This window comes from Anneissia japonica, unplaced genomic scaffold (assembly GCF_011630105.1).
Source record: "Anneissia japonica isolate Jap-2015-1 unplaced genomic scaffold, ASM1163010v1 scaffold750_len1593409_cov174, whole genome shotgun sequence".
NCBI classification, from domain to species: Eukaryota; Metazoa; Echinodermata; class Crinoidea; order Comatulida; family Comatulidae; genus Anneissia; species Anneissia japonica.
In genome coordinates, this window is record NW_022756705.1 from 518,463 (window position 1) to 530,698 (window position 12,236).

Sequence of the window (12,236 nt, forward strand, 5' to 3'; positions counted from 1 at the left end):
TTATACCCTGAAGAATACATACTTTTGACAATACAGTATGAACATATACTTAAAACAAATCTGTCGCTTATACCTGTGTTATGGCTGAATCTACTTTGTATTGTATAAAGATTCCTGGATTACATTGTATTTTAAAAATATAAAAGTCAATATTTGTGTGTATTAAATCAGCAGTAGCCTAGTTTCTTGGAATGCTACTTCCTACCAGGACTGTCTCTTATACACAGTCATAAGCAAATAATTGTACAATAAATAAAGCCATCTCAGCACTAATAAAATTTACACACTTTGAGCACAATATGATCAATACTATATACACATATGCAAGTATGATTGTAAAATATTAGAGCATAAATGACTAGTGATGGTACACTTGCACATAATACATGTAGGGGTATGTGTTGTGCATGGCTATGCACCAAAAATCTGATAAACACAAGATAGCGTTCTCCACGATTTTCGTGTAACAAATAGAAGCGTAGATTTGGGAGAGGGCGTCCTAGTCGTTGCTATGGATCTGAGATAGGGTGTTTGCGTTACGCCATAAGTTCGTTACCAAGTACGTTAATTTGTTCCAATTGTAAATCGGACGCTTCTAATTGTTACGCATAAACGTAAAGTTGCACTGCGTACGGTATGGTCAAGGGTCAAAAGTTTCCAATTTAGCAAGAGGGCGCCATTCATGCCTTATTACAGATTTTGCACGCGTAAATCGCGGAGAACGCTATCTTGTGTTTATAAGATTTTTGCTATGCACATGTGTGTGAGGGAGGGTGTGGTGTGTGGGCATGTATGTATCTATGTGCATGGTTATGCACTTGACATCTAAAACTGCAGTTTGTTGATTGTTTTCTTACTGACAACAAATTTTTACAGATGACCAGTGTCGGGATGTAAAAAACAAGGCGTTTTCTAGCCAGTGTTACTTGGCGGGCCACACACATAGGGTTTTTAATTCATTTTCGCGGGCCACAAATAAATCACTGTAGGGGCACACTTTGCCCACCTGTGCTTTAAAAGAATGCAAGCTGTAGTCAATAGGCTACTTCATAGTTTGAACTGTGAATGCCTGTATCAAAGGCCAATCGAAAAAACATTTAACACTCGCATACTGTTTATGTTGGCTTATTATTACCCTTCTCTACACATACTGTACAAGAAACATGAACTATTTATGCTTTAACACCCTGAGAACTCAGAGGGAAGTGTAAATATGCATCTTTTCATTTAAGATTTTGGTAGCATTTCCAGTAATTCCTTCACTTTGTTCACACCCTGCACTTCTCCTCCAATCGGTACTTGCGTCTCTAATGGGTAAATCGCTCGATCTCCTAGGTTCAATTCCAGCACACGCTGAAGATTGTCTACAGACATGGCACCTTCTTTGTCCTAAAAAAAAACACCAAATAAATTAGCTTAATATCTACACTATCAAATTTTATTTGACAAAAAACTGTTGTATGCCCATACATAGTCATGATGTGCCTATATAGGTATGTGGTCATGATGTGATGTTGTCATGACCATATCTAGGCATGTCATATTTTTTGTCAAATAAAATTTGATAGTCTTGTTGTATGATATTTGTTTCAAAAATCAAGATATAAAAAACAATTAAAACATTGCAGCAAAGAAGCTGATTTGAGTTTCAAATTTACAAGCAGCAAAAAATAATCATCCAAATAAAAAAAAAAACAGAATACAAGAACATCAGTAAAATTCTAATCATTTAACATTCATTCATTCAAATTCTTTTAGACCAAGCTAAAGACTTCCTTTTTCATTAATTTAACATTGCACCCTTAATCTGTTTTTTATGTACAGCACATAGGGCTTGCTTATATGCGCTATATAAGAACAAACTATTATTATTTATCATTATTATTATCATTCTCGTCTGGACAGGATCTAAATTAATGTCTACTTCTTTTTAACAGTTCCACAGGGGTGGGCATAAAAATCGGTCGGAGGGCCAAAGTGAATTTTTGTTTTAACACCGAGGACAACATCCAAATTTGATTGTTCCAGTGTGCTTCCCAAAACCTTCATGAACTGCTTTTATACCATTTATTCTCAGTTTTAATATTACTTTTTATAGATGGTCGGTGTTGGGCCGTAAAAAACAAGGTGTTTTCTAGAAAAAAAATGGTTGGCGGGCAGCACACAAAGGGCTTTTAATTTGTATTCGCGGGCCGCAAAAAAATTACTGTCAGGCCGCACTTTAGGGTATGAAACACATGCATTCCCAAGCTATTCTTTAACTTATATAGATGCCCAGAAATGTGTTCTTTGATACAAAAAATTAAGCACAGTATCCTATTACGTAATGCTTAGGAAACAATTGTTACCTGTTTATTGGCTACCAGTATCAAAGGAACATTCTTTAACCGTTTATCAGTTATTAATTTCTGCAGTTCAGTTTTGGCTTCACCTAATCGTTCCTTGTCAGATGCATCAACAACAAACATTAGTACTTGCGTCCCTTGGATGAAGTTCGACCAATACGAGCGTACATTCTCAGTGCCTCCAACTATTTGATGTGTTGACATGTTAGAAAGAAGAAAATAAAACCAATGATAACATGAATTATTATTATTACCAGTAGCTTTTTATGATATAGAGTACACACGTTATGCAACCAAACCATAAATGAGTTGGGTCTTCAAGCTGTTTTATAATGCAGGGGTACATTAACACAAAGGCAGGGGTTCAAGTCTCTCCTCACAATGGTTTGGTTGATAGTTTTCTTGAATAACCTACTGTACACAAACTTAAATCGTGTGAACTATAAAGAACTCAGTCCTTTGAAAATTACATTTACTTATTACCTCAGTGATCTTGTTCGGCCTCTTCTGTGGACTAGATAGGCAGTAAATCTGATACGCTGGGACCAAATGATTTGTAAACCAAGAAACTTGTGTGTAAATCAATATTAATAAACTTAATTTTAAACTGATGGTTTGGCGAGCTCAGTGTAACATCAACACAAACACACATTTGACATACAAATGACATGGCTACAGTACTGTATCTTTATATGTCTACAATGTATACCAATATTGATTATCACCAACCTTCCCAGATATTCAGTGTCACACTTTCTGTCTGAATACACATAACATTGAAGCCCTCTGTTGGTTTGGTATCATCAGGAGCCTGCAAGCTGTTGAGACATCCTAACAATGTGCTCTTCCCTGCACCATCTAAGCCAAGAACAAGAATTCTTTTTTCCCCTTCCTCAATATCCTGCAGGAATATAATATACACATATTTTTGATGAATTAATTTCTGGATGTTTTGGATTGGGGTGAAAAAGTTCAGGTTACATCACCTCTCTATATGCCCCAAAATAGCACTCCTTCGGGACAGCTGTCTCTAGGTTAGAAGATTAGGCCATGTAAAATAAAACAATTGGTTAGCATCCTTATGTTATCAATTTTCATGGTAGGGAGGGAGGTTTTTTTTTTTTTTTTTTTTTTTTTTTTGCATCGAACATGAAAAGAGTTTCGCAAGGAAAAACAGCAAAAAAAGAAGAATAAAACAACAGAGACCAAAATTACATACAAGCATCTATAGCAAGCAGAAACTTTACCAATGAATAATAGCGTCATAATGCAATTATCTCTATGTATTATCATGCACAATTCACTCCTCAACAAAACAGGCATCATGGATACCATATGTGGCTACAGTATAGGCCAACTGCAAGTGGACTGGCTAGTGTGCGGACGGGTGGTAAACAAACCTATATTAAATTGAGTTTGTGAGTGTATTGTAAAAAAAAAAAAAAAAATCGGGTCGGTGGCCTTTTTTATGGTAGGGAGGGGATGCTAACCAATTATTTTATTTTACATGGCCTTATAATTAAAATTTTCCCCGATATACTTTACCACGGATCCCCAACAAAGGCTGGGCCAGGCGGTAGTGAGTCCATATTTTGCCTACGTGCTGCCGCCACCCTGCCCTGGCAACCATCTGCTATGAAGGGGTTAAAACTTGAGGTATAGGCCTACCCATTTGTAGTAGTAGCCAGGTATAGTGGTGGGACTAAGGCCTACAGCAGATAAGCAGGCTGGCACTATCTGATGTGATGACAACCCATCCCAACCATCCATCCATGCCATGGTTGAAACATGGAGTTAAAACTACTGTATTATGGTAATTATAAATAACTTCATGACCCATCCATGTATCCTTACTACAGGAGTAGCAGAAATCATAAAACAATGCCCTTGGCCTAGTAGATTATAACTTAGGCCTACAGGCTATAGCACCACACGGGTTTGACCTACAGGTTTCACCTTGGTCAATGCCATCTAATTCGGGTCTTTATCAGAATCTAAACCAGAGGAGCACTCAGGCCGGTGGCCTAGGCTAGCCAAAAAAAACTAAAATTTATTTTATATTACTTCAATATTCTTGAGAGATTCCATATTAATTCCACCACATGCTAGGTTCCTACGCCTTTGAATTTCAAACACACTATACGTAGCCCCAGCTACTAAAGCGCCTGTTCCCAAAATTACAGCAGTTTTTCGAAAGAAACTCAAGTCACGAAACCACGAATTGAAAGCCATTTTCAATAATAAAGTACTTACTGTACTGTTTTTTTACGATAACAAAAGGCTGCCCTCAACGATAGTATTTGCTTGGCCGCCGGTCTCTGTTGTGTCATGTTGTTTTTGTTGTGATATGTCATCCATCTAGGCTTAACCATAAAGAAAGATTTTAACGTTTGGTATGGAATTTTAATTCACCTTAATACTTATATTTAGATGATAACATGATCTTAAATTGAGTGAGTAGATAAAGGTAGGGAGATAGGCCTAGCCCTATCATAATCTAGCTAGGCCTAGGCCTACTACGACGTGCTTCCCCTACCCTAGCCTAGTAGAGGCCTAGGCCTGATTTAGGTGTTAGGCCCTATCTAGCCTAGGTAAGCTAGATACGGTTTAAGCAATTTTTGTGTGGTGTGAATTCAATCAGACTCAATTAAATTTCAAATATCTTTCAGAAATATAATTTAACATCAAGTGTGAAGGGCGAAATGAGATGGAGCCCAAGCGTGTAAAATCATCAGGATTACGAATTCCTGTACCTCGACCAGAACGCTACGAATGGGAAGAGATAAGCAACTCTCCACCGCCCTCAACTCAAAACATTCTTCAGCTGTTTGACACCAGTACCATTGTGCGAGATCATCCTCGAAAATATCAGCACTTACTTGCCCAAGAAGAAGTGGTAGATGAAAATCCACAACCAGAGAGGTACATTGGCAAACAGTCAAGGAGTGCCTCTGTCCAATTGTTCAGTAGTCCGTCATCGATCAAGAAAACTAGTTCGTTAGTTGACTTGAAGAAATTCTTTCAACAAGATCATACACAACAAGATAACAATGTGAAATTACAAGAGAAAGCTCCATTGGATCCAAACATCATGACAATCAAGGATACATTTCAGACAGACAAGAATAATTCTGCAGGCCTGTCAGCAATTGCCCAGAAGTATGATGGTTTCCCTAGACTATCAGGGCTCCAAGGTTGAAAGTGTTTTTTTTTTCCCAGATTTCTCCTTTTCACACGACAGTGCAGTACTATTTTATAATTATATCTTTTCTCCTGTGTCCTGTTCTAAAGAGTAAACCCTTATTTCGTCTGCTTTTACTGGATATGCTCTCTTATTATTATCATTCCATTATTTAAGAATATTTGCATTATATTATAGTAGTACCCAGAAACAATATTTCACTGAATTTTAATCTTTTAATTTCAAATATATTTTATTAGGGTTCTTTTTTTTGTGTAAAACACATCAATTAAACCCAAAAAAGTTTGAAGATTTATTTCCAGTGAGGTCTTTCTGGTAGTTAATTGGGCAGTACACTGGGAGACCTCCTTTAATGAACATGGGCACTATATTGCACACAAGGTTAATGACTTCATCATTTTATCTGAAAGATGGTGCGATACTGTAACTTGAATTTTAGCCGTCTAGCTGGAATAAAAAGAAGGCAGGAATAGCACCGAACCATGGGTCAAAAATGATCTCATCGGTTCATTGCACCACCAGTGTAGCCAATTGAGATCTAGCCTGTTTTTTTTTGTATATCATAAACTTTATATTCAGATTTTATAATAAAGATAACTGTCAGTTCTGAACTTATTGAAAAATAAGATTCAATATTTTTTATTGTTTTATTTTAAATGTTCATTTTATTTTAATTTTTTTTCAGTTAATATTAAAAATTATAACTTTTGTTTTCAGTGCTACCACAGACAGTATGTCTATTAAAAATTGATTAATTTATCAAAAATTTTTTTAATTAATATGTTACATATTTTAACTCTTTTTCAGAGCGAAGATTTTCATTGGATGATCTGTCTGTTATTAAAGATCCTGTAGCAGGAAGTAATGATGATTCAATGTCCTCAACGTCAGATGCTGTCCACAAAACGTAAGACAAAACTTATTCTGTTATAATTATAATTATTATTATTATTATTATTGTAATTTAATATAAATTAGTAGAAGCGGTTTGGCGCAGCGTGAAAGGTTTGGTTTCCCAACCTCGAGGTCGGGGTTTCAATCCCTCGCTGTGCATCTCGCTTGTGTCCTTGAGCAAGGCACTTTATCTGCATTGCTTCTCTCCACCCAGGAGTATAAATGGGTATCTGGTGGAGTTGCCTGCTCCTGCGCTGAATACAGCAGCAACACTTAAGCATGTGGATCCAGGGACAGAAGCGCTTCGTATCCCCAAAGAAAGGCGCTATATAAATATATATGAATATGTTGATTATTTTTATTACATTATTATAACAAAATAAAATTTATAAATATATTGCTCTTTTAACGATAATCATTATTGATGATGCTTTCTATAAACATCATCAATAATGATTATCGTTTATCAAATTGATTCCATTTAATATCAAAATCATAATACCGTAAATCCTTGAATAGAGGTGCAATGGGCTTAATCTCAAAAAGAAGCCCATCTCGAATCGAAGGTCCCTCTAGTTTGCAAAAGCAGCTTTAAAAAGGAGCTCATGTGCTTCTTTTCAAGATAGCATGGGTTTTTTTTTTTACATAGTACAGTACATACACTGTACATGAATTTCAAAGAGACAAAATAAATTCAAACCACGCTTGGTTTATAGAGTAGTTTAAGTGATTGAATGCCAGTTAATGCACTCCATGATACAGGTTAATGTTACAGTGGCCCTATTTATTGTTTTATTGTATTAATTCCCAAAATGTACAGCGCCCTCTCTTTACTTTGCAAAAGTAGCATTGAAAAGAAGCCATAGCGAAAAAAAGCCCATCCAAAGTTCACAAAAAAAGAGAAGGCGGCCAAGGATTCAATTTCAGGTTTTATGACAGTAGGACCTTTAATTGGTTTAGTAGAATTTGATTACTGTATTGTGACCTGTGTATGTTTTCTAGAGTATATTCTATATTCATAGTATTTGGTTACAATTGTACAGTTGTATAAAGGGTATTTCACAACATATACAAGTGCATTGAAACTTCTGTATAATACACTACATCAAGTCCGATTACATTACATTACATCTATTCAATATTGTGCCAAATATTTGTGGCAAAGACAAACCAAATATTCACTTAATAATAAATAATATCTCAAATTTATATGGCGCCAATTCAAAACAAGATCGAAAAGCCACCGGAAAACAAATACAGTAGGTCTTAGGCTGTGACTTAAAGTTGTTGTGACTTAAAGTTGACTTGTCGCAAATCGTGTTCAGAGATAATGGCCAAAGCATGCTGGAATGTCAAAATTTTGGAAATCTATTTTATTGCGCTAAACTAACCTTTATATATCTATACATCATGTTATGCTGTTATTTTCCCCATTTTCAATGTTAAAACAACAATTTTTAACATTTGGTGATAACCTTTACCTGAGAAATGCACGAAATCATAAACTTTGAAGGTTAATTTCTCAAATATTTTTTTTTAAACAGCTTTATGTTTAAATGCTTGTAACTTCTTAAGGAAATGTTGGATTTAAATGATTCTTTTACCATTTTATAGCTCTCATTTTATTGTTTTAATAAATAAAAAATCGATTTTTGCGACCAGTGACTGGTTAGGCTTGTCTTTGCCACATATGTATTAATTTCTGTTCTCAATATTTATTATTTTGATCCTTTGAGTGCATAAAAACATCTCGTAAATTATTATATTAATATTCCTTAGGAGAGACTTTTTTAGACCATTTTTGGCCAATTAGCGCAAACGCAACTCCACGAAAAGATGAAAATTTTAGAAAAAAATAACAGTTTTTCTTTAGTTTTATTACGCCCTTTGCTGCCTTAAAATCTTCAAAAAGAAATTTCTTCCTAATTATATAAATTTAAAGACTTTAAACACTTTACATTCAACAATAAAATTTAATTTTTATTTTCTTCTCCATCTCGATGTTTTTGGCAAAACTATTTGCTAAATAAAAATCAAAATTTTATTTTAATTTTTTTTCCACCCTCTGATGATCTTTAAAAAATAAGTTCGCAAAACAAGGAATAAAAAATTTCTCGCCTCAACAACAATATAGTAAATATATATTTGTTCGTTTTTCTTCATCAATCAATAAATTTCTTCTTTTTTTTTTAGTGATAAAGTGTGTGATTCAAACGATTTAGTGCCAGTGTCATTACAACCAACACCTAGACGTCTTTTTGGAATTGGGGCTTATTTCCAACCCCCTCCTGAAACAGTGCTACTCCCAAAAGACACTGCTAAAGCCTATAAACTCACAGATGAGATTACAAAAAGAGGAATAACTGCTTCTGGAATTAAAGCAGGTGACAGAAGGAGTATAGACTCTTCAGATAGTAGTTGCAATAAAAAGGCCCCGACGAGAGCGGAGATTAATATCTGGACGCCTTCTGGAATGTAGTGTAGACCAGCTCTATAATTGTAGACTTACCTACAAGTCTCCCTTGAATTAAAGACCACTTTTGGTCTTCAGCAGCTTTGGTCTTTAACCAGAATGATGAAGATAAAAGACATTTGTTAATTTGGGATCACAGAAAAATGGTCTTTAATTGGAGGTGGTCTTTAATAGAAGTAGTCTTTAATTAGAGGGAGCACTTTACTGTAGTTATGATCTGTATACAGGGATAAAAATCACCATTTTGTAAACCATATTTATAGAGGTTGACCGTTCTAGCATATCCTAGGAGGTTGGCTGATAATATTCAGGAGGTCCTCTTAAATAGATGAAGTAACTTGATGCTTTATCAAAAGTGGAGATTGGTTTTAGTCATCAGAAAAATCCTGTGCTGTTACTTACAGGATTTGAACACAGGCAAGCTATCTTATGCTGGGCACCGGATCGCGCGCACAACAGACGCACGCGCAACGGATTGTTTTTAAGGACAATTCGTTCAGACTGCTACCGACAGACGGCGTTGCGTCGTCTATCACAAGGAGCGGAGTTGGATTCATCGTACGACATACGATGCAGTGCGTACCCGGCATAAACTACCAAACTACATCATCACATTTCTGGGTATAATAGGGGATGCCCCAACATATGGGTTGGCAGAATTGTTAAAAGATATATATTATCCCTTGCATCTTGATTGACAAAGTCCCCCAATGGAAGTGTTCTACATTATATACAGCCAAAATCCGAACTCAAGTGGAACTTACGCTGTCCCTTATGGCAAGACCGAATCCCTGGTTAAGGCTCACGCGATCACAAATGGAGTCGTGATGTAGTTGCCACTTTAAGTGTTATAGACTTAAAATGAATTGAGATTATTAAATTGTTTGTAATCAATCCAATATCCATGCGATTATCAAGATTGTTCAGAATAATTTGGGATAATCCAGATTATTTAATGATAATCCAAAATTATTAAGAGTGTGCTGTTTTTTTGTTTTTTTCTTCTTCTTTTTTTTTTTTATCTGTACAGTGATATAAATTTCTATGTAATAAATATTAGAATAAACTATTATTTTTGTCTGTACCAAGTACGGTACTCTATATGATAATTGATTATAAAGTTGATGAGATGTCTATTCCTTTTTTTGAATTCAGAAATAGAGCTTTAAAATTGGATCATCTAAATGTGTTGCCTGAAAGGCATTACTGTATAAATATTGATATTTAATTCTATACAGCATGGTGCTCTAAGCCTAGTTGACCTTAAAATAGTTAACCTTGCAAAGTGTGTCTAAGTATAGAGACTACTCGGGTAAAATTGGGTATAATAAGGCAATTATATAACTATTGCAGAGATCTTGTCACACGTTCATCAGGTCGATATATCCATAAGTCTAAGTAGTAGTTTTTACGATGTGATAAAATCTTTTAATGAATTCTAATTTCAGAACTCCACTGTAGGTATCTCGAGATTTAAGATTTCCATGGAAACAAAAGAGAAATCATTAAATGCAGAATTTGATTCTGCAACAATTGTTTTAATAACGTTGGTGTTCACTTTAGACACTAATGGTATTTTAAAGACTGTCCATTTGATTAAATTGCACTTTAGTGGCATTGTACCTTGTTGTTTGTTATTCGTAGAGATTTTATTATGCCATGGAGATACAGTACAACAAATTGTGCTGAATTAGACATTACACTACTTCATATGGTTTCGTGTTGGGATTCAATATTTCGACATTAATTATGTCATCATCAGGATGACATAGTGATGATGACATACTTAATGACGGAATATTGAATCCCGACACAATGACGTGCATTTCGACACTGGATTTGATTGGATTTATTCGGTGTAAACACCAAGAAGACTTATTTCCAGTGGGGTCCTTCTGGTGGTGATTGGACAGTACACCGAGAGACAATCCCCTACCCTTTTCCGAAGAGTGTACTGCGTTCTTTAATGTGCACATGGGCCATAGATGCACACGGGACCAATGGCTTAAACGTCTCATCCAAAAGACAGTGCACTATTGTATACTTGTATTTCAGCCCTCTAGGTGAAACACAAGGAGAGGCAGCGATGGGAATTGAACCGTGGACCTAGAGATCTCCACGGTTCGGCGCACACACAGTGTGCCGACTGAGGTAAGCTGCTCTCTCACTACCGGTACTACTATGATACTTGGAGTATGTATTATACTATCTTATCTGAGATTAATCAGCGGACTTTCGGTCATATGGTTTCTGTCTGTCGGAGATGGACGATGTTTAATCCAACTTCATTTTATAGAAGCGGTTTGGCGCAGCGTGAAAGGTTTGGTTTCCCAAGCTTGAGGTCGGGGTTTCAATCCATCGCTGTGCATTTCGCTTGTGTCCTTGAGCAAAGCACTTTATCTGCATTGCTTCTCTCCACCCAGGAGTATAAATGGGTACCTTTGGGGGGTTTGTCTGCTACTGTGCCAATATGGCAGCAACACTTAAGCATGTGGATCAAATAACCAGCAACAGAAGCGCTTTGTATCTGCAAAGAAAGGTGCTATATAAATATATGAATATAAATATAGCATATGTATGCTTATTTAAAAAATATCTGATCAAACTATGCGTGCGACTGTGAAGCACTGTCACCTCATCATAATCAATCCTCGAAAAAACTGTTATATGCCCATATATAGTCATTATTTGCCTATGTATTATGATGTGATGTCATCATGACCATATTTAGGCATATCACATGTTTTTCTCAAATAAATTTGATAGTCTGGACAGACATTATGGAGCTTCTGGTTTGTGTGACGTCTTCAATGTTGAAAGAATTCACTCATGGCAAACAGCGCGTCTTATAATATAATGCAGACGACGCAAAATCATCGATTTTACATGCGCATATAATTCTACGCGAGTGACGTAATTACTTGATACTAATGAGATAGTAAAGTACTATTATTTGTATTACTCATTGACAAACAGATGGTGAGAAAGACACATCCTCTGTTTCTGTAATCAATAGTTCAGGTAGAGTGTTCTTAGTAGGTCACCACTCTTATGTTCTTTATACAGTATTAGTATTGATGACGACGACTATGATGATGATATAGGCCTATTAAGTTCTGCGTTTGAATGGCAGCCAGCAACATGATCTTTTGCACTTTTAACTTGTGCTCTATATATATCCCATATAAAAATAAACTACTGTATGTATTATTTTGTACATAATATTGTACCACTGTTTGATGGGAAATTCGAAGTATATACTTTTACGTAATACGTAATTTTACGTGAATAAAACACAGTTGAGAGCATTGATTTGTTTCTT

At 35.6% G+C, this 12,236-nt stretch overlaps 2 protein-coding genes across 2 annotated transcripts; one reads left to right on the forward strand and one right to left on the reverse strand.

Annotated features, from left to right (window-relative positions):
- Positions 1 to 332: 332 nt before the first annotated feature.
- On the reverse strand, positions 333 to 4,601 carry LOC117124322 (ADP-ribosylation factor-like protein 3). The gene is made up of 4 exons (XM_033270512.1): positions 4,410 to 4,601; positions 3,075 to 3,246; positions 2,349 to 2,530; positions 333 to 1,389 (listed from the first exon to the last, which is right to left on the reverse strand). The coding sequence occupies exons 1-4, from the start codon at positions 4,575 to 4,577 to the stop codon at positions 1,228 to 1,230; spliced, it is 684 nt and encodes a 227-aa protein (XP_033126403.1). The 5' UTR covers positions 4,578 to 4,601; the 3' UTR covers positions 333 to 1,227.
- A 17-nt stretch (positions 4,602 to 4,618) lies between these two features.
- Positions 4,619 to 10,536, forward strand: LOC117124321. The gene is made up of 4 exons (XM_033270511.1): positions 4,619 to 4,738; positions 5,015 to 5,539; positions 6,355 to 6,454; positions 8,635 to 10,536. The coding sequence occupies exons 2-4, from the start codon at positions 5,053 to 5,055 to the stop codon at positions 8,918 to 8,920; spliced, it is 873 nt and encodes a 290-aa protein (XP_033126402.1). The 5' UTR covers positions 4,619 to 4,738; positions 5,015 to 5,052; the 3' UTR covers positions 8,921 to 10,536.
- Positions 10,537 to 12,236: the final 1,700 nt, after the last annotated feature.

Bases quoted from the DNA above. Each gene is read 5' to 3' on its own strand.
- LOC117124322 (XM_033270512.1), bottom strand. From the start codon at position 4,577: ATGGCTTTCAATTCGTGGTTTCGTGACTTGAGTTTCTTTCGAAAAACT. The intron at 3,247-4,409 runs GTAATATAAAAT...ATATTCCTGCAG, and splicing joins AATCTCTCAAGAATATTGAA to GATATTGAGGAAGGGGAAAA. The intron at 2,531-3,074 runs GTTGGTGATAAT...CACATCAAATAG, and splicing joins GACACTGAATATCTGGGAAG to TTGGAGGCACTGAGAATGTA.
- LOC117124321 (XM_033270511.1), top strand. From the start codon at position 5,053: ATGGAGCCCAAGCGTGTAAAATCATCAGGATTACGAATTCCTGTACCT. The intron at 5,540-6,354 runs GTTGAAAGTGTT...ACTCTTTTTCAG, and splicing joins TAGACTATCAGGGCTCCAAG to AGCGAAGATTTTCATTGGAT. The intron at 6,455-8,634 runs GTAAGACAAAAC...TTTTTTTTTTAG, and splicing joins TCAGATGCTGTCCACAAAAC to TGATAAAGTGTGTGATTCAA.